The sequence below is a fragment of the Leptidea sinapis genome, chromosome 17, assembly GCF_905404315.1.
Source record: "Leptidea sinapis chromosome 17, ilLepSina1.1, whole genome shotgun sequence".
Lineage (NCBI taxonomy): Eukaryota > Metazoa > Arthropoda > Insecta > Lepidoptera > Pieridae > Leptidea > Leptidea sinapis.
In genome coordinates, this window is record NC_066281.1 from 174482 (window position 1) to 197184 (window position 22703).

At 34.4% G+C, this 22703-nt stretch overlaps 3 protein-coding genes and 1 long non-coding RNA gene across 7 annotated transcripts in view; 1 reads left to right on the forward strand and 3 right to left on the reverse strand.

Annotated features, from left to right (window-relative positions):
• Positions 1-5469, reverse strand: part of LOC126969063 (cell surface glycoprotein 1-like) — a 145149-nt gene extending 139680 nt beyond the window's left edge. For 2 of the 4 annotated variants that reach the window (XM_050814359.1, XM_050814358.1), the window contains exon 1: positions 5057-5463. In XM_050814359.1, coding sequence (XP_050670316.1) covers positions 5057-5223 — 167 coding nt within the window. In that variant the 5' untranslated portion in view covers positions 5224-5463. Of the gene's footprint in view, positions 1-5056 lie in introns of all 4 variants that reach the window. The other 2 variants (XM_050814356.1, XM_050814357.1) reach the window with 2 other exon arrangements.
• A 782-nt stretch (positions 5470-6251) lies between these two features.
• On the reverse strand, positions 6252-9450 carry LOC126969086 (uncharacterized). Its single transcript, XR_007730342.1, has 5 exons — positions 9251-9450; positions 7959-8102; positions 7531-7634; positions 6730-6807; positions 6252-6530 (listed from the first exon to the last, which is right to left on the reverse strand). It is a non-coding gene; the product is annotated as an uncharacterized LOC126969086 (long non-coding RNA).
• A 1-nt stretch (position 9451) lies between these two features.
• On the forward strand, positions 9452-12377 carry LOC126969076 (ADP-ribosylation factor-like protein 6-interacting protein 1). The gene is made up of 3 exons (XM_050814380.1): positions 9452-9733; positions 9972-10343; positions 12035-12377. The coding sequence occupies exons 1-3, from the start codon at positions 9713-9715 to the stop codon at positions 12221-12223; spliced, it is 582 nt and encodes a 193-aa protein (XP_050670337.1). The 5' UTR covers positions 9452-9712; the 3' UTR covers positions 12224-12377.
• A 2981-nt stretch (positions 12378-15358) lies between these two features.
• Positions 15359-18400, reverse strand: LOC126969079 (uncharacterized; the record flags this gene model as incomplete). The annotated part of the gene is made up of 3 exons (XM_050814383.1): positions 15359-16220; positions 16360-16463; positions 18295-18400. Coding segments are annotated over 3 exons (762 nt in total), but the record flags the coding sequence as incomplete, so codon positions are not given.
• Between the last annotated feature and the right edge of the window lie 4303 nt (positions 18401-22703).

Here is a 22703-nt window from a genome sequence, read left to right on the forward strand (position 1 = left end):
AACCACGGGATGACTAATAATTTTGCAGCATTTTCCGGACCATTAAATTATTATGCAACTGCGATAGTCGCCCACACCGACGCCATATGGCTTGCGCGAGTTTGCGTTTACCTACCGCAGTTCGCTAACCACAAGCAAATGTGTGAGTACATCAGGTAATAAACGTTACCTACGTTACATGTATATACATAACATTATGTAATTGATTGATATCTGCAGAAATACCGAGGGGGCAATATTGCCGATATCAATGCCATCTTTGTGCTGCAGAAGAGGGCTATTCGCGCTATTTATAGCTAGGTCCTTGAAGAATCATTGAGAGCAAAATTTAAAGAAATAAACATCTTGACTGTTGCCTCTCAATATATTATTGATAATATTATGTTCATAAGCACATAAGTGAATTTGCTAGAAACTGTCATAACCAATGGTCATAACCATAATGTTAACACCAGGAACAGACAAGCTTATAATGCCTACTAATCGGCTAAGTCGAGTTAGTACGTCTATTGTGGGGCGTTGTATATGCTTTTACAACAGGATTCCAGATATAATGTTCAAAGCAAATGTATGAGAAATTCATAAGAATTGTTAAAAATGTTTGTGTGGTAAAGGTTACTACAACATAAATGACTTTCTGAATGATACCACTGATTAAGAATAGAGAGACCGCCCAGAGGCTGTTAAATAATAAATTTTATTGTACGATTTTACAATGTAACCATAGTTTTATATTTAAATAAAGGAAGCCCGCTGAGTTTGTTGCGCCCGTTCTTCTCAAGTCTGAGGCCTTTTGGAATGAGTGGTAATTTTTGACTTTCAATAAGTGATTTTATATACTATTTTGAACTAAAATATTTGAATTTGGCTTTATTAAGCGAGAATATTTTATGGGAAAGTGAGAACATTTTTTTTGGAAACACACACAGTGTTCATTTTTGTATTGAATAGATGGACAAATGGATGGATCACCGCCCATTCTCTATTGCATCAATGAAGGAATCATAGAATAAATTCTTTATAGGTATTTTCATATCCGCCAGGAAACACCGCGCAAGGAACTTCATAGTATATTTTTTTTATAATTACGTTCATCTTACACCTTACCATCTAAGGTGGTAAGTATACCCTGGACAATACAATTCAGACCCGCAAGAGCTTTGAATGAACCCAAAATGACGGCATCTCAGTAGCGTTCGTCACTTTGACACAAAAGATATTAAGTCTCATTAGCCCAGTAATTTCAGTTCAAACCGAAACGCAAGAATACTTGCACATTACTTATTTACGGCAGAAAAACTAGCCATTGTGGCACTGCCGGCACTCTGTACAAAGAGGTTTCCCACTGGTAAAAAGTTTGTGGTAGAAAACATACAATGTAGTATATATACAACTCGAGACGATAAAATCGTTCAAAGAGTAGAATAGAAGAAAGTAAGGAAATAATTTAAAAAGTATAATCAAAGAAATCAGAATGGGGAGAGAAAGCCCATAAGCCCAAAGTATGCATATTACTTAGAAACGGATTTAATAACAATAATATAAAATGTATTACTCAATTAGCTGAACCCTTTAATTTTGAATATTGTGGTGTGGAAGTACTTGAATGTAACCTATTGCTTGTATATAATAAAATAATAAATAAAATAACAATATAATATATAGAACACCTAGCTCTAACCCGATATCCTTTTTAAACAAACTTGACTTATGTAAAAGACAAGCTTACAAAAAAATATAGGATTTTTTTTTAGTATGGGTGAAAACAATGTAAACACATTAAAATCATATTGGCAAACAACACATTATCTAGATATATTGACTACCCATAACCTCACTATGCACATAAACACACCGACGCGACAAGTCGTGTATTGATCACATCATAAGTAATATAAGGGCAAGCTCTACTTATGTATTACCTCTTGGTCTTTCGGATCACGAAACGGGGCAAATGATTCAATTTTCAAAACACTTCAATAGAATCCCTCCCAAAACTTTATTCATATTTAAAAGAGATATGAATAAAACAATATATTCCTTTTCATGTCTCCAGCATGAAAAGGGCGCTATTCTTACGTGAAAACTCGCAGCAAAAACGCGTGAGGCAAAGTGATTAAAATTTCGAACCCCACTTGACCATACATCCGGGAATTATTCCGCGTTAAAAAATAAACAATGCGATCCGGTGCGTTCCGAAGCTCATTTTAGCCTAGCGTATTATATTATTGTCACAAAAATTTATCCCCCAATACTTGCTTCAATGCTTGGACCTCTGCTATTTCTCCTATATATTAATGACCTCCCAAATGTGACATTACATCGTAGCATAATGTTTGCTCATGACATTTCAATTACTGTTAATTCTAAAAACAGTTCTGACATTGGTAAATTTGAATATGACGTAAACAAAACAATTGATTTAGTAATAAATTGGATGAATTGTAAACACCTTAATATTAACTTATCAAAAACTAACTTTATTAGATTTAAAACAAAAAACAAACTTGATCTAGATTTAAGAATTAATCTCAGAGGACAATCAATTAAAGAAGTACTAAGCAGCACATTCTTGGGTATAACCATTGATTCCTACTTAACTTGGACTAACCATATAGACATGATTTGCAATAAATTCATAAAATTCCTTCCTGCTTTTTATAAAGCTGGATAGCATACTGTAAAAATTTGTTCTGTACCATCCTGTAATGAAACCTATTCAATGCAAATAAAGTTTATCTTATCTTATCTAAAGTCCATGCATGGAAATAAACAGATGAATAAGGCATATTATGTGAGTGATTTCTTTTAAAAATTATCATCATAATGGAACAAATAGACAAATTATTCAATCACAGTTCCAAAACATGAGTGCTCACTTAAATAAATCAAAAATATAGGTGGCCCTGGAGTATTAGAGAAAATTGGAAGGTATTACCTGTATGAACAATTATAAACTTCCGAGTGGATTTTCATGGGGTAAAAATAGACAAACTGTTATGAATTCATCCATGAGGAAGGTTTTAAATAAAGGAATTGGTAATTTAAGTGTTGGCATTCAATTAGATATAGCTGCTGTCACATTTTCATAAGAACAACACAAATAATAAATCTGTAAAAGTTCTTTACTTGGTTCAGACAGTTCATTATATCCATTAATTTCTTGGTTGTGGCTGCTATTGGTGAATATCATGCAGTTAAAGAAACACCATATGTTTTTGGGTGAGACAAACTATAAATGGTACCAAACAACAATACATAACTCTTGAGGTTGTTAACCCTGCCAACTGTATAAACACACAATATCATGGTTTTAAATGGATTTTAAAATATGTGAGGGAGTTAAAGGGCAACAAGCAATATGGATTCAACGAGTAGGGAAACATAGACATTAGTCAAGAATTGTAGGATATCCCTTGTCATTGTGGACAGTCTCTTTCTCCTACTTCATCCCCTTGTAGGTCTAAGTATCAAAAAATGTGCAAACAAATGTTTATAAATAACTTCTTATTAAGTGTAAATACAAAGTTTCATGGTTTTAACTTCGAAAATGATGAATATATCCCATTCATACTTTGGATCCACAATGGATACACAAATCGGAGTTAGGCGTGAGAGAGTGATGTTGTTTGTACTTCCATACATATGAATTTCCACCCCCCATTTCATCCCAGCATAGGTTGAAATTTTAAAAATGCTAGACTATATATTTATTTACTGCTTATCAAGTGCCTGAATACAGTTTTATAGGGTTAACTTCGATAATGTTGAATTTCCATACAAACTTTCATCCGGTATTTCAACAAAACAATTGATTTAGTAATAAATTTTATTTATTTATTTATTTTTTCGCAACCTAAGGTGGCCTATGTCATTTTCAAAGCAATATTCTACCTCTATATTATGTGATGTCACTCAGCTGTTTATAATCGAAGCTGGAGTCACATTTGTTCTAAGGCATTTAATAAATCAAAGTGTTAAATTAACTGCTTAACGAGTTTCTACTTATATACTTGAATATATTTGTTATTGAAATTTCCCATTAAAATTAGAAATTCTTTTCAAAAATTTTTTTTTTCTTACTATGAAATGTAAATAACATAAATGTAACACTGTATGCAATAGAGACATATTTGATAGTTATCAGAGGTTTAACAATTGATTAAGAATAAAGAATATCAAGTATCTAGCATTCAATAGGCTTAAGCCACATTTAAACAAATGTAAGGGTTTATTAAAAATAAAACAGACTTTTTTTATGAAGTTATAACTTTAAATCTACTTTCATCCATCCACTCTACCAGTATTTCTTTACTCCACATGACTCTTCAAAGTCACTTTGCTTAAAGTACTATGTCTTAAACTCACCGATGTCACTTTTCTTAGAATAATAATTTATTGACTAACTACCTCTTCTTATAATTAACTGACTACCTCTTCTTTTACTTCACAAAACTCTAATATCACATTTCTTATTAGTCTTATGTACTTAGTTTATTTTCTTTGATTTGATTCTTTGATGTTGTGGACGATGAAACATGGGGATAAATTATTTTTTAAATATATATATAATTAATGAAAAACATTAGTAATATTTACACACATTTTAGTTCTCCAAAAAAAGAGTTTATAGTAATAAAATTTGTGAGTCATTGTTGCTCAGTGGTACCATGAATCATACTCAAAAGTTTTGGGTTGGAGCCCACTGTTCCAATATAGTTTCCTCCTTTGAAATTCATACTAATATTTAAATAAAAATTGAATAAAAAAACAGTAGGTTCTTAGATAAACTAAGAACCTTGAAACATGAAAACAGCTTGAAACATGAAAGTTGTTAAAAAAGTTGAGCATTATATGTGACTATATGTACTATAAAGGCAAATCAACAGACCACTTCTGTTTGTTATCTATTATATGCAAGCACACTAAGTTTAAAGTTTAGAGTCCAGCAAAAGAAATAATTTCCATGACTCCGTTGGAGATCAAACCCACAACCACCTAAACATTATGGGTTCATGTTAAATATATCACCATTAAAATTAAAAATTTTGCTTACCTTTCTAGATACTCGTAAATCCAGTGAAATACATCCCCAGGTATTTCGGCTTCTGATATAAGATAGACAGGAATGTGGACTGGTAGCTGATCATTGGGTTTTACTGTCGCCGCAAAATGTTCAAAAAATTCCCGATACGAAGTTAGGTAATCCTCTCTTTCACCCATTTTTAACAATAATTCACTATATTGACTTAGTACACTACACTGAGGGTCCCATCAACATTCAACAATGTAAATACTAAATACAACACTAATCTTATGTGAAAATTATTTTGCTGCTTAGCTTAGTTCTCTAGTACAGTCGTATATAAATTATATGTTTAATTTTCATTTTACACAGTCAAATGTAGAATATAAAATATATTTGAAGCAAAATTTTAATATAAAATTCGAACAATAACTTCTATCGCTACAAATATGTACTCAATAGATACCCACAAGTTACAACAGTTTACATTATTATTTTAGAGTTTTAGAATACTGTCTAGTGTCTACTATTGACTATTGTACTAATACCAACCAAAGAGAATTTAACTACTACGTTCAAAATAAATATAATATTCTATGTATGAACAACGAATAATTCAACACCAAATTTCAAACTCAGTATAGCCGACAGATAGAAATATTTTTTTTTGGGATTTTATGACCTGGTAGCTAAGACTTTTAAGTCCAGTCTTTTTTATTATCTAAATAATATGTATACTTTTCAATTAACAGTTCACTTATCACTTCACTCTATTTTATATTGTTATAATTGTATTATATGTTTATATAACGGTTTATAACTTCTTTTGTCTCTTAATAACTGATCAAGTGGAGGCGGGCGGGATAAAGAACCACATAAAATTTTTGAATCACTGATTTCTTCTTTCTCAGAAATGTTTGGCAGTCGAAAATAAGGTGTTCCACAGTTCCTTCCACAGACTAATATGATTCTTTCGCATCAGACAGGGCACTTCCCTATATATTATTATACTCTTTGGGGCACTCTCATAGAGCTTTTTTTTTAATTTCAACACGGGGTAATTGGGCAAGGCGTGGTAGTTATACAGCCTGCAATATTTTTCCTGCTTGGGTACATAGGTACTCCTAGCCATTTTAGAATAATTTAATTCTAAAGAAATCAATTGAGGAAATTAATTCCAATAAATAATACTACATAGAAGGGAAAGGTTTAGAAAAAACATATTATGTTATCTTATTTTATTTTTCATTTTCCTTTTAAACTTATTGTAGGCCTGCATCCACAAATTTTTTTTTTGCCATATGGTTCATTTTCTCTGTAAGCTTTATAAATGATTTCTCTTGTGAAAAATTTAATGCACTTTTAGCTCCTAAATCAAAGTTAAGCTGCTTTCGTGATATGGTAAATTCACGATAAAGACTTCCACAATGAGGTGAAAGATTCATTTTCTTTAAAATGACACGTGGTCTTCTCTTCCTTGATGGAGTGTGATGCACAGCGTCATCTGAAGAATAAAATATGTTTTTAATTTCAAATTCATGTAGATAATTAACACTTACATATGAGGTGCCTCTAAGAGATGAGAACAATAATTCAGGTCTTAATTTCAAAAGACAAAATTTTGAGTTTCATACTTAAAGATATGTTCTTTAAATAAATGTTAATATGAACAATAGATATTCATTCAATACATATTTACCAACCTATAGGCATTTCTCTAGCATCATTTCTATATTCTGATATAGATGGTATGTTTTCTGGTTGCTATGTTGATATTACATCTGTAAGGAAAGCATATTGCAGTACTAACAAGGAAAAATTAAATTTAAATTAACTTTACAGACTGTACAGTGTATATCTAACTCTTTCTCACACCGTGGACCACAGACGACGACGACGATTTCTTCTTTCGTTCATTCTTTCATAAGCGATTCAAACACCATTCAGTAGACAGTTTATGGTACAAATTTTAGCAATTCAGTTTTGGTACCTAAACTAACTGCATCAGAAAGGAATAGCTTATTAAAATTTGAAGGTAGACCTTCACAATGCAGACATATCTTTTCTTTTATGGAATAGCAGGACAAACGAGCGTATGGGCCACCTGGTGTTAAGTGATCACCGTCGCCCACATTCTCTTGCAACACCAGAGGAATCACAAGAGCGTTGCCGGCCTTTAAGGAAGGTGTACGCGCTATATCTGACAAATTACTGTCAAACCAATTAAAATGACAGAAATGGCTTCATATGTTGTACTTTATAGAAAATGTTATGTGAAACTATCATGTTATTTATTAAAAGATGATATTAAATGCATGAAATAAAAATATTTTGAATTTCTAAAGTGAAGTGAAAGTTAGGCAGGAAAACTTTCAACTTCTTACCATGTCAGGTCAACTCACTTGCAAATTTCCACCTTTTTACTATTATAATATTTTTCTTATATCATTTTTATATAAATTCTTTTGAAAATTACTATTATAATATTCAAAGTAGAAACATACCAATGTCACCATGATATTTTGTGTGGTTCTGCATGACCTCTAGTTTACAATATGTGTGATCGACATGACACCTCTTTCTACAATAACCATGATCACTGATGGAACTGAAAACAAAGAGTTATTTACTTAAACATTTGTAATAGTAAAAATCACATATACTTATATATTTTTTATAACTTGTTTTTAGTAAGACTTGCTTTGTAATAAATTTTCCAAAATTATTGAGATTATAAATATTTTAAATAGAGCTCAGATGAATGTTAGCAATATGAGAAAAATAATATACCTACTTTTAAGTATTCAAATCTGACTAAGTACATACTTTATTTAAATACAACATACATGAAACATACTAAGTGAGAACAGTTTCTCTTGAAACCCACAATCAACAGTGAAAACATATTATTTTATAAATATTTAATACATACCAGTTGTATTGAGGTTTGTAACCGTGGTTTGCGGAATACCACTGGTTATCTCGCGATCGCTAAACAAAGTAGGATAGTCGTCGGGACAAAGGCGAGAAATCTTTTTTCAAACTGATTTTGGCACACAAACTGCCTACGAAGTTCCTGGAAGATCAAGCTTCACAGTTAATGCACTGTAACCATTTCTTGAGTCCTATCTCACTTTGTGGAAACATATGAAAACAGATGTCATTTCGTCTACTAGCACAGGTCACAACACACCACTTATTGTACATGTTGCAGGGCTATTAAAGCTTCGAAAATTGAGAGGATAAGTTACGGAAATAATTAATAGAAACTTCACTCGATCAAGTTTGAAACTATAAAGTTGAAAACTCAAGTTTGCGCGTTTACCACTAAAAAAACCCCATTTGTCGTATCACCGCTCTTCGACAACACTTTACTTGTAGCCTCGCCTAGTATCGGAATACTGGGTCTCGATATCTCGAGCGATTGTCAATTTCGTGGCCATCTGGAGGGCAAAGCCAAATTGGCTTCAAAGAAACTGGGCGTCATTAATAGAGCATGGCAATACTTCAAGCCAGCCCACATTCTAGCGCTGTACAAAGCGCAGGTCCGGCCACACATGGAGTATTGCTGTCATCTCTGGTCTGGCGCACCCCAGTATCAGCTCGATCCATTTGACCGCGTGCAAGGCAGAGCAGCTCGAATTGTCGGGGACCCAGTGCTCTATGAACGGCTGGATCACTTGGCGTTGCGTAGAGACGTCGCTTCATTGTGTGTCTTCTACCGCATTTATCACGGGGAGTGTTCCGAAGAGCTGTTTAACCTGATTCCTGCCGCCGAATTCCACCTTCGCACGACACGCCACAAGTTAAGATATCATCCCCACCATCTGGATGTGTGGCGGTCCTCTACAGTGCGGTTTTCAAGGAGCTTTCTTCCACGTACTACAAAGCTGTGTAATGAACTTTCTTGTGCGGTGTTTCCGGGACGATACGACATGTGTACCTTCAAAAAAAGCGCGTACACCTACCTTAAAGGCCGGCAACGCTCCTGTGATTCCTCTGGTGTTGCAAGAGATTGTGGGCGGCGGTGATCACTTAACACCAGGTGACCTGTACGCTCGTTTGTCCTCCTATTCCATAAAAAAAACACTTGAAACGACGATTGAAAGTTGTCAGATTAGGTTTTGACGTTTGATAGATAAATCAAAATGTCGTCACAAACAACTGTCAGATGAGATATGTGAACCATAGACATAAGGTCGAAATAATTTGTATGAAGATTACCTGCCGTGTTTCCTTCATTTGAATTGCAATGTGGATTGTGGAAATTTTTTATTCTCAACGATACCCAATCTTGCAAGGTGTGACGGTGCAGTATTAGAGCCAAAACGCAATCTATTTATCGTGGTAATAATATCTCTGTTGCAATCCTTCAATTGATAAACTTCATTAAACGAGGGGAAAGGGTTCATGTGCTGCTGTCACGCCTGTCTTTGTCAATTGTCATTCAATGTCAGCGATAATGAGAAAATTCGTTTTCATAAAAAAATCCCTTAGCACAGAACACTTTCACTCTAACGAGTCCTTTTCCTTTAGTCCTAACTCCTTCAATAATTACTGATTACTCTAGTTGGCGGTTGTTGCAGATTAATTTTCTTTGTCGCTTAGCGATATCCCGTTACAAAGTTAGAAACATTTGTGTTTGGTTTTGATTTGGAAGTTGCCGTTGTTTATATTCTTCATAAGATGATATCGGACATAAATCAGGTAAAGAATTATTCTAATTACCTTTGTTCTGTTGATATGAAATCTGGTTTTTACTTTTCCATTGTTGAATCCGATACTGAATTTCAATGAGTAATACTTAATTGTGGTTTATTGTACATTTTCTATGAATTGATTAATAAAAGGTATGACTTGTAAAAAAATATTAAATATCAAAGCACCTATTTATATTTTTCATGTTCAACAGTAATAACTTAACTAATAATTTATTTATTTTAAGGATCTACAAGTCAAGAAGTTGAAGAAATTCTTAGAAGGATGGCGTTTGGCTCTTGTACCTTTAAATTCTGTTCTTTTGTGGGAGCAACATTGGCACCCTTGTGCCATTATTGCTACAGCTTCTGTGATTTACTTTATAATTTGGCTTATTGATATGAGTACCCTTGCAACTTTTGCAATTATTGGCTCTTTAATTAATTTGATTGATTTTGTTATTCCCATTATAAGCAACTCCATTTGCAAACCTGATTCCTGGACTGGCCAAAATGAAAAAATATTTGAAGATATTTGCAAGAATATTGTAAGCAACTACAATTTAACATGGGAGAAAATAAATAACTTCTATTCTATGAGAGGAAATAGCCCAATTATGGTAAGGATTACAAAATGTTTTGCTTTTTTGTACATATATATGTAAAGGAGTAAACTAGAAGTAGATGTCTGTTCAATAACTTAGGGTATAACTATTGTATATATATATTGTATATATGTGTATGTATATATTGTAACCAGGATTTTTTTTCTATTGCTAAGAACATTTATTACCAAAGTGATTATCCATTTATATAATACCATTAAAAATATGTAGCAAAATGATCTCCAATGGACTTAATATCACAATAACAGTTGTTAAACTCTTAGATTCTCCAAGGGAAAATTCTTGACTACCAATCTGATGGGTTATCTTAGGGGCTCCATATTATTATTTTTTTAAATATTTTTAAGAAAGCCAATAGTTAGTTATACTTACATTTAAATAATAAACAAATAAAATAAATAATAATAGACATAATTCACTCGAGCTATATAATAGGCTTACAAATTATCATGCTGTTTAGAGCACACCACTCTCTTAAATTGTCCTTAACTCATGATCAAGCAAATTTGGATCAGGACTAGATGACTGCAGGTATTCAGGTCTGATTATTCAAAAAAAAATTGTTTTCAATCAAGTTGGGTAGATTAAGCTTCTTGCTTATGGAACTTGGTGTTGTTATGCAGTTTGACACCATTTTCAATAAAATATGGCTCATATATCACAGTCCTTAATAGCTAACACACCACCAAAGCATTACTGAAGTTGAATAATGCCCACATTGTATTCTGCTGGCTAATTTATATAAGTTATATAAGTAATAATTAATATTTAATATAAGTTAATAATAAGTAATAATTAACATAAGTTAATATTAATTGTAAGCAATAATAGTATTTTTTCTAACATGCCGGATAAACGTCTGTGGTTTTTGGCCTGTTATATAATAATAAATTGTAATTCTATTTTTCATAATAAATAAAAAAAATTGAGGAACTTCACAACCATAAAATTAGTTATAGTGCATGTTAAAATGTTAGAAGATAGTTATCACCTCAAAAATAGTTATGATTTTACCACCCTATTTTAAATTACCTGTTAAAAATAATAACCAGTGGATCTCTTATAAGCTCGAGGCCCTAACTCATCTGGTTTTAAAATGTGGCTTACCCGAGCAGATGAAGAATCCCAAAAATTCTTTGTGTATAATCTCAGCAATTGAGTTCCCTTTATCATCCCTCTCAGTTCTGGTATGTCAAGAGTATTAACACAGATTAGTGTGAAATATATATATTGAAATACAATGAATATGCTCATAAATTGACAGGTTTCATATTCAAATGTAATATGACCTGTTTTTATTATGTGTAATAGTATTTACGGCAATTTTTGCAATTAAACATTAGAGTGTAAACACTATTAATTATTGTAAGTGCCATAGCTAGTGAAATTACTGGCTAAGTAGACTCAACATCTAGATTTAGTCATAATATATAGTTATATATGACACTGTTATTAATGTATGTATTTTAAAGTTAATTGTTGCTGTTGCTGAAAGTTTAGATTCATGCTGCCTAATTAATTGGCAAGATCAATAAGATACCTTGTAATGAGCTTCAGTTACAGTACATAGGTATTTTCTAGTACAATGACAGTCCCAAAAAGTTGCTTACATTTCAGTTAGAAAATTGTTAACACAATCAACTATATGTAACACAGTTAATCTAATATTAATATTTTTGTTCCAGTACTACATTATATCTATCAGCATGCTGTGTGTGTTGGCATGGATGGCATCTTCAATCAATAATGTCTTTCTTCTCTATCTCTTTACAACTGTATTGCTTTTGTGGCCAGGCATTCAACACAAAGGAATTTTCAACACTTTATTGTCAATGATCAACATGGCACCAAAAAAGGCTATGAAATCAGAATAGACATGTGGTGTGGTTGTTGCTAAGCTTGGCTTTTTATGTGATTTGTGTCTGGTCATTATTATTAATTTAGTTAGTGGGTTATGAGTTAGATGGTTACATTGCAAGCTTTAAAGTATTATGATCTTTTGGTTAAATAAGACTGGTATTTATATTATATTGTGTTTTATTTGATACCCCTTATGTTCCAGTATTCAATTTCCATGTTATAGATATGTTAGGGTACATAACTTGAACAGGTTCATTAAGAAAGGGAAATAATTGCAGTGCGGCATTTGTTACGCGCTGCGTGTTTCCCGCACGACTACTTGCGATTTCGTATATGTCATGCCATATTTGTCTTATCTATTATAAAAAAGAGGGTGCTTTTGGCGAGTCCATCTAGCGTCAGAGGCGATTATTTTCTTTAATATTATTTTTTTTCAGTTTTACGACTGTTTAAACTTTTTTTTTTACTAAAATGTCCTTAATTTAAAATAATTAAATACCTTTTTTCTTTTGTGTATCAATATATACATTTACAATACATGAAAATATTTGTATTAGTGTAGTTGGCGGATTTTAGAAACCAATTACCTACTAAAGTTGATTAAATAAAATAAATACCATAAGGTACATTCTACCTATTTCAAAACAATGTTGAGAATTGATATTAATTTTACTACATGCATAAAACAATTGAAGGTTTCTGCGAGAGATCATAGTTTTGCAAAAATATTCTTATCTTTTTGTCACTAAAGTGCCGATACCGATAAGCCGAAGACAATCTATTTTTCTAAAAATGGGAGCTGCAGCGGTACACGTGCAATATAACAGATTCTCCTAACAATACCTATTTTTAAATCAGTTGTTAGAACTAAATAATAAATTATAAGGCAGCGCTGATTCAAATATTACGTCGTCTTATTATTAATTGCGTTACTAATTTTAAGTATGTGTAAAAGTGTAGCAATCTTTTTTGATATATTAATATGAAGTTTTTTTTGATAAAGGTTAATTACTGGGCGTATGATAGCCTAAAATGAGCATTCCCCTTTAGTAGTTAAAATATTCTTACCGGGATATACTTGTTATATTATCTCTTGGACTCGCGGCAGTCTTCCGCAAAATGACAATAATAGGAAAAGAAAAATGGACGAGGAGAGAAAAAGAGTGAATCCATGCGGAAGGGGAAGACGAAAGGAGTAATATAAATAAAGAAACAATAACTATTTACTTTTCTTTTTTAAATGTAAGAATCTCATTAATTTTTGTAGGTATTTATAATAATACGAAATTTTTACAAGCACACTGTATGTATATAAATATGCGTGAATTCAATTTCATAGATAATCACTTCATAATATAATATAGGTCAAAAATCTCGAATGTTAATGTTATTTAAACTGCAAAATACCGCGTTGAGCAATTGGCGACATGCTAAATAACAACCTCGCTATCCCAAACAACGCACTCTGCGTGTTAAAACGCACGACTGCCTAACGTACCACTCCGAAGGTCGATGAACCACACCAATCGTGTTTCAGCACCTAATGTGTTGCTCTGAACTCGAAATCAAATGCCACAACATACCCAGCAAAAAATCGGCGCACAATGAAGGGCCAAGTCCATGTATAACAAATTTTGAGAAAAAAAGAGAAAGAGTAGGGGGAGTCCGGGAGAGTTTAGCAGGTGGGAGACAATAGCCAATGCTCATAAAATCTTTGTGGAACTGGACATTACGACGTTACCACACTTCTTAGACTCCTTAGACGCCTCACATCTCGCTAACGCGACGCCGTTGCTATCGGTAGTTTGATTTAGGAGTGAGTAGTGACGATACAATTTTGTGCTGTTTGTAAATTTTTTCAATTTCGATATTCGATTTCTGCTGCTTACTGTGAATAGACTCCAGCATGTCATTTATATATACCGTAGGTGTAATTATCGTACTAACATTTACGGCAGGCAGCTTTAACTTATTTGTCATAGTTTTTTATAAAAATGTACTAAAGGACAGCTTGGCATGGGGTGGGAGACATTACCCTGCCGTCGGGAGGAGACTTTACCCAGGGTAATCTCTCCTCTTCTCCGCAATAATATTTATTTTCATATAATTCTTGGACTTTCTGAAACTCTGAACTAAGTTTAAGAACCCCAGAAGCAATTAACTTATCTAGATCAACCAGGTTTAATAGATTTTTTTTTTCTGATTTTCTGATTTCGACATCTTTACAGATAAAGGTTTTTATGCTCCGTCATCATCATCAGACAATCAGCAGAGGCTTCTACAATCTCAAGATCTGGATATCCAGAATAGTCAAATGACAGTGATTGATTTTGATTCATGCGTTCGGAGAAAAAAAAGTTATGGGCATGAGAATTAGTGCTTTTTGTGGCAAATATGTCTATGAAATTTGGGTTGGAGTCTCCAAAGATGATAAGGAACAGTTAATTTGTCCTATTGCTCCAATTAAGAAAAGAAGGTGATGTAGATTTAATTTTTGTTTTATTATTTTACCTTTTAAACCCGGGTAAGGGCTCCCTACTTGAGGGGTAAAGTCTCTGACCCAGGCGGGAGATATTAGCCGAATGTCACTTTGGTATAAATCGTTAATTACTCTTAAACTATTAATGATGCGTCAAACTTTATTAAGATATAATGTAGCTAAATAATGCAGCTTAAGATAAAACTTATGGAAAATAGCGATTTGTAAGTAAATAATGAATTATGAGTATTTTTGTCGAAGGCGGATATACTCTCCCGGACTCCCCCTATGTGTGGCGCTGCGATAAAAAAAATATAAGTTGAACTCTCTTATTCAATGACAAGGCAGTTGACAGTTATTCAGTGACACCACCAATTTTCAAGATAAGTATCTGTTATATACTTATATAATACACTATATTACCTATATTAATGTGAGAAAAATCTAAAAAGTGCATTGCATGCTGTTTCTCCTGTTTCCCGTAACAAGGTCAAATTCAACCTGGATAAACCAAACAACTAAAACCAAATGGACCCCTGAGAGGAAATTTTCTATCGTGTTTTTAATTCAATTTGACAAGGTACCAAAAGCGTATAACATTTAAGAGCAGCTACGCCCATGCTTCTTAGTCCTATTAAAAAAAAACCTATCTTTATAAATAAAACACGAATTTCAAATTATTGTATATTTGAATTAAGATCTTATTTTATAAATACATACAAAAGCTCCAAGATTAAGATTTCACTAGTGTTTGTTACCTACACATTGTAGACATAGTAATAATTATTACAACATTTAATAAGGCTCCTACACATTATACTGTGCCACTTGATTCTGGGTCATGTCCACTATCTGAAAATTTCATATCAAATTATATCAACAATAGTTACTAAAATCATATACAATTGTGCGTTATAAAGCAACGTATAAGCTATCATCTGTACAAAATTGATCTATTCCCACTATAACATGACCCCACATCATGGATCAGATATATTGAAGCCCGGTTTAATGTTAGTGCTTTGAGCCTTTGTTACTAAAGTTCTGAGCGGGGTGTCTGCGGTGTTACCGTCGGTTTTGTCGTCACCGGCGGCATTCTCGGAGTTCCCCACCCAGTCTTCGCGCACCAGGGTAGTAGTAAATCTAGTCCCGGACACAGTCTGACTGACAGACTTCTGCGCCACACTGTCACTGTACCGTCTGGGAGTACCGAGCACATTGCTCCTGCACTGCAGCTCCTTGCCTTGCAGATTCAACGAGTCTATCTCACTCGTGTACTGTATCCTGTCTTTGGAACACTTCTTGCTGTCACACTCCGTTGTGAAGTTTTTACTGCTGGAAGGTAGGTCCTTGTAGAAGGCGTGCTTCGTTTGCATTGTTAGGCCGTAAAGGTGTGGGACGTTCGCTCTTAGACACGGGTCCGGCTTGAGCGTGTGCGAGGCGCTCGGGCCGAGGTCATTCTTTATGATCTTGACGGGCGTACTGCACCCTTCTGCCGATAATGTCTCTTCGTCTTCTTCGCCATCTGCACTCTGAAATTATTCAGTTTGTATGTTTTCAGAAGGAATATTCGAGGATATATCTAGGTTATATATGGTGACAAATGTAAGCCTGTAATATCTGCCTGTCCGCTGCCGCAACCATGAGGCGGGCGTGTCACCTACGTCTTACCAATAAGTCGTGGTCGGTGAGCGAGCCGGCCGTCGCGTCGTTGCTGAAGAGGTCCAGCTCCGAGTTCATCGAGACCGGCGTCACGTCGCCGCTAATTGAATGTCCTGACGACACATACATGTAGTCATACACTCCTTCTATAACTATAGGTATTGCTGGCAGAGACGTTCTATCAATGTTACATGATTTAGCATATTATACTCGCAAAATTATGTACTTAGATGTAGATTTATATTTTTAATTAAGAGGCGATTATTATAATTTTAGAAAAACTTTGAAAATGTTACTTGAAAAGAAAAATTCGAGCAACTAAGTTCTGGCTACCTACTCGTATAAGTATTTGTAATAATGCTTTTTTTGACATCGTACTAGAGCGTATATAATCGACGCTAAGTGAATATGAAGAATATGACAAACATAATATATTACTTATATTTTACTGAAGGATATATATGTTCCTATGTACCTATATGTTCTATATACGTAGGTGATCACTTAACATCAGGTGACCTGTACGCTCGTCTGTCCTCCTTTTCCATTAAAAAAAATGTGTCAGTTTATAATGGCCTAGTAATACATTCATAAAAGATTTCATGCAGTAAAGTAAATTGGAAGGAAAAGAAGTTGCACATGCATAATTGTACCTACACGTGCAATCATCATGCAACATTATATTATTTACTGGTTGGATAGGGCGGCGATATTGTGCTGGGATTTTAGCTTTATTTACTTTCCATAATATAACATTTATTGAAATTGAAATTATTGTGGAGAACCGGATATTACTACAATGTTGAGACGACGGAAATGGCAGTTCATTGTAGGAATAAGGGTGCTGCACTTGGATTTGCCAAGGTATTATATCAAGAGGAAATATTAGAAGACGACTCTTTCAGATTTAAGAATTCTAAAAACTGATTAGTGAGATAAGAATAAGAAAAGTGCAGCTTCGACTAAAATTGTGACTAAAAACTAAAATCAGGGGTCCGTTCTCGACAATTTCCTCCTCCAAAAATGAACCAATTGTAGATTTTGGAAACTCAATGAGAGAGCAATATTCTGTTTCAGAATGTTTTGATTTTTTCGCTTATTATTGTTGAGATTTGTATACTAGGCCACTGTTTGTATGACTAAAGCACTTAACTATAAATCAAGGAGAAAGGGGGGTCGAGAACGTTGTACAGAAAAATTACCCCTAATGTGTTCTCTTTTTTTTTACTCGGTATGTGTTATTGGGGAAGTACTTGTACAAATATTTCAGGTGGACAACACATTCATTGACGAACTAAACCAATCTATGAGTATGGGATTAAAACTAAAACCTATTTAGTTTAACTTTAGTAATAATTATTCTACTACTCAATTTTACTTTTTTTACAATTTCAGTTAGATTGGAGGTAAGTACCTAATTAGTTTTAAATTATGAAATTTACGTGAACCTAATAACATAATAATATCGCGTGAATATTAAGTGCTAGAATAGGCATGGCTTAATACTGCTTTAGTTTTTAAATTAAGGTTCTGGTGCTGTATAATATGTACACGTGTTAATGTATCTGCATAGTTATGTGAACGACTTGCTAGCAAACAAATTAAATATATTATATTATGAAACTAAATTTGACGTCAATATTAGCCTTTCACAGCACTGCCGTAGAAAGCAATATGTTTAGTCGTGCTTCACTTTTATGGCTTGTAATACCAGCGACAATGTCGACATCAAAGCTGGGTGTTATGCTTTAGAATATCAATCCGAAAGTTCCAAGAATTTTTTTCACCAAACACCATTTTCAGCAATACTATTAACATAACTGAGGGTAGCTATAATATTTTACTTTATCTGATACACTATCCAGCTCTAAGCCAGTGTGTGTATGTCAATTGTGTGCGTGTGTGTGAGTGCGTGTGTTTGTGTGTGTACAGTGGTGACCGTACCTGCGGGCCCGGGAGCGGGCAGGTAGGTTTCCGCCGGGCACAAGGTGGCCGCCTCCCCGTCCCACTCGGGGACCTCGCTCGACACATTTTTACTCCAATTGCTACTGGAATGTTAAAACGAACGTCTACCACACACACGAGCATTCGCTCGGCCCAATGACCCATGCTGTTATTGACAACGAGTCAATTTGGAACCCGGTGTCAACCAAAAAAGTAAATCAATTTAATGCCAAAACACTCTCAGTCGGTCAATTTCGTTTTAACATAACCCTTACAGTGCTTCAATCATGAGTTTTAATCACATTGAAATCGACGACAAGAGCAATCATATGTTTATGAAGTACGTGAAATGTTTTGAAACTCATCACTGAGGCGCAGTTAACCCAAAGTTATAGGAAGAAGCAAATCAATTGAAACCTAGCCTCATTTACTAATTTTATTTTTGAAACACCTAATATATAATTCACAACACAAAAAGCACGAAAAAGACAGCCAATAATGTTAGTAATTATCAATAAAGATTATTGTATTACTTAAATTAATAACTGCTCTAGTAATAATATTGTAAGCCTTTGTATAAATAATATAAGTACCTACTAAGTATTTATAAAACTACTAATCAAATAGAGATATCCTTTTGTATCACCGATTCGATTTCTTAATTATCGACAGTGAAAATATCGTCATATGGCGATATTTTTTGCCCATATGTTTTTACCCAAGGGTTAAACTTACACAGAAATCTTTATCGCATCTTTCATATCGTAAACAGACTCACAAACGACGAGCACACCTGACAAGCTGCGTTTAGTGCGGAAATAGCTGCCCAAACCCAAAAAGTGTTAACACTTTTTATTAAAACTAGTTACAACCAAGGAACGATGTTTGTAAGATATATATTATGCTATATTTTGACCAAATGAGGTAGGTATACATGTTCATCAGACATTATTATTAATCTGATCATAAATACAGAAGCATATTTTGACAATTTTGGTATTGAACATTGAAAAATTAACGAGTTAACTAGACATGAAAATCGTAAAGACACTCTTTGAAGCGCACAAATAATTTCCCGTGTTACATTTGATGTCTTGGCGCCATGACGCCACTGTCTGTTCAAGCCTTAAGCGAAAAATCCAAACATCAAAATCAGGCACATAGTAACAGGTTACTAGAGATTTGTAATAAATTTCGAGTTAGTAAATCTTTTTTACAATGATTATTATGTAGTTTGAATCTACTAAACAATAGGTTAATGATTCATACAAAAAGCATTAAGACGATATTTTGAAAAATATCGTTTAAAATTAAATTAATAGACTTATGATTGTACAATTGCCTGTCTCTGTTAACTGAATACAGGTAGAAAGAGACAGGTTTATTGATAGATAAACAAACAAGCAAACAATTTCATCATAATATTATTACTTATTAATAAAGAATCTTAAAGCTTAGTACCTACTGTTTTTTGCAATCCTACAACACCGTTCATACACAACAATATAAGTGCACCGCTTGTTTTGCAGTAGACACAAGTGTGGTGGCAGCTTTATACAAACTTTTGTGCTGTGCATGTTTTAATTATTTAGGTGGTATGTGATGTATTCTGATATTATGCTTTTAAAGCGGGGTTTGTCGTGTATACTCGGACCGATCGTATGAACTAGACAGCAAGGACTCGGACTCGGTTGTCACATCCGGTAGGGTTTGCCTCGTTACACAATCTATTTGACCTCGACTGTTTGGTTGCTGCGAGGTCTTTCGAATAGGTAATGGCTTAAATACAAAATTGTTAAAGACACAGAAAGCAAAAGAAAAAGGTAAGATTGTGCAAATCTCGCTTAAACGCTTACTTCTGACATCAACGAGATACATGGAAAGGAATCTTATTAACGCATATGTGACGTCAGCAGCTAGCGTGTGTTTGCAGTTGGAGCTTTTGATTGGTGATTATTGAAGCGGAGCTGACGTCACTAAGTAGGTGGACTATCTTCTCTCAACTGACATTAACCTCACGTCGATTAAAAACTAAGACGAAATATGAAACTTCCCATAAACTACACCATAATAATCTTCGACTGCTATCTATACATTGCCGCATTTACTCGAGTTGTTAAAATATTCTCGGTCAATAAACAGCAATGTAAAATATTTATTTAGTTTATGTTACGTATGTTCAATTTAGAACCCGATTCGGACAGTGACAGTTGACACACGACTTAGGAGAAAATTGTGCTTACAATGTCTTTAAGCACACTTTTGCCGTTCCGCTATCAGACTGCGAATGATATATTATATGTGTATAGAAACGTCATCTGACAATTTAATGACTATAATATGTACCGAGGCGGATCGTTCAAGCTATACTGCTATAAAGATCACAATCCCGTATGGAGCCGACACAACGCTCATTGGCTCGTCAGTATGTTCGTGACGCTTGCATTGGATGGAATAATTGGATTGCCACATCATTTGACTGCTTTATACTAACATGCATTTCTTAATTAAAAGTATAATTAGTGTAAGTTTAGGTGCGTACAGACTGGTGAAACGTAACTTGAAATGTTAATTGAATAATCCAATTTTAATATGATTTAATAATAGATCTACCTATATACTAGGTTTAAATGGCAAAACAAATGATTTTTTTGTTAAAAAAAATTTATCATTCTACCTTTCATTGCATGTTCGCGTGGATGCATAGCGCGCTCATACCGCGCATTCATTACGAAACTTACTACGAAGCCATTTAGTACGCGCCCGTTTGTGTTCGATCGAAAAACCGATAATTCACGGGTCGGTTTCGCGTGCGGTTTGTAATGCTCGTATGCGTAGTGATGCAACGGATCTCTGTTTCTGTTTTCGCAAGTGCGGAAGTTCCGTGCGATTTTCAACATTGGTTTCTGTTTCCGCGACTTTTATAATATAGTTCCAATCGGAAGTTTACGACGGCTGAGAGTTACGCACAGATACAGTCACATTTTCAGGAGTACAAAAAAGCGATTACCTTTAAATAAAGATCCTCTTGTGTGGTGGAAATTAAATTCACACAAATACCGTATTTTTTGCCATTAGTGCGCCAATATTTGTCGGTACCCCCAGCAGCGTCGCCAGTGAGCAATAATCTAATAACAATCTTATATACGAAGAACACGGGAACAAATTGTTAGGTGCAAAAGTGGCCAAATTACTTTTCATAAAATATAACTTACCACTATTAAATTTTGAATATTAATGAAATGTTCAGTTGCAAAGTTGCAATATTGTTTTCTATAGTAGATTTCTAATATATCTATTACTAATCTAGATTTGGTGTATTTGATACTTAATAATGAAATATACAGGGTGGCGCAATAGAACGTGCATATTGCATCATCTTTTTTCGCGGGGTAGAAAGTGCGCGGGCGGGGGGAGTCTGCATCGTTGGGTAGGCGGGCTCATTGAGTTTTGGTCACTATGAGTCACTTCGACGGGAAGCGTCGCGCATTTTGCGTGCGCGCATTTTACGAGAACTCTCGTTCATACATCGTTACTAGGCGTTTATATTGTTCTGAATATGGACTACGGCAAATTAGTGAAGCTCCGGGTGCTAATTTAATTAAAATATGGGTACAGCGTTTTGAAGAGACTGGTTCAACGTTTAAACCACAAGCAAAAGGTCGTCCAAGAACATCTAGGACCGACGACAATATTGAGAGAGTTATGCAGTCTGTACGAGGAGATCCACAAATGTCTACTCGCAAGAGATCGTCTGTCTTACACTTATCGAGACGAAGTTTGCAACGAATTTTAAACTTGGATCTTAAACTGCATCCTTACAAGCTGCAGTTAACACAAGAATTGAAAGAGTCTGACTTCGGAGCAAGGCTCGCATTTGCTAATGAAATGCTTAATCGATTTTCCAATTTTGACAATATCCTTTTCTCAGATGAGGCCCACTTCCATATCAATGGGTTCGTAAACCGTCAAAATTGTCGTTACTGGAACAGTGAGAATCCCAAACTCAAGCACCAGAAACCACTGCATAGTCCTAAAGTGACAGTATGGGCAGCAATCTCTGGTAGAGGAATAATTGGACCGTTTTTCTTTGAAAATGCGCGGGGGCAAAACGTCACTGTTAATACCGAACGCTATGTTGCGATGTTGGAAGGTTTTTTGGCTCCAGAGCTTGAAAATTCAAGAATAGTGAATTCTAGGACTTGGTTTCAACAAGACGGAGCTACCTGTCACACATCAAATGACTCCATGGCGGTTGTGAAACAGATGTTCCCTGGAAGACTGATTTCGAAAAGAGGTGATATCCCATGGCCCCCACGTAGTCCAGACGTGACGCCTCCTGACTTTTTTTTGTGGGGATACCTCAAGAACAAAGTCTATAGCAATAATCCGAAAAACATCGATCAGCT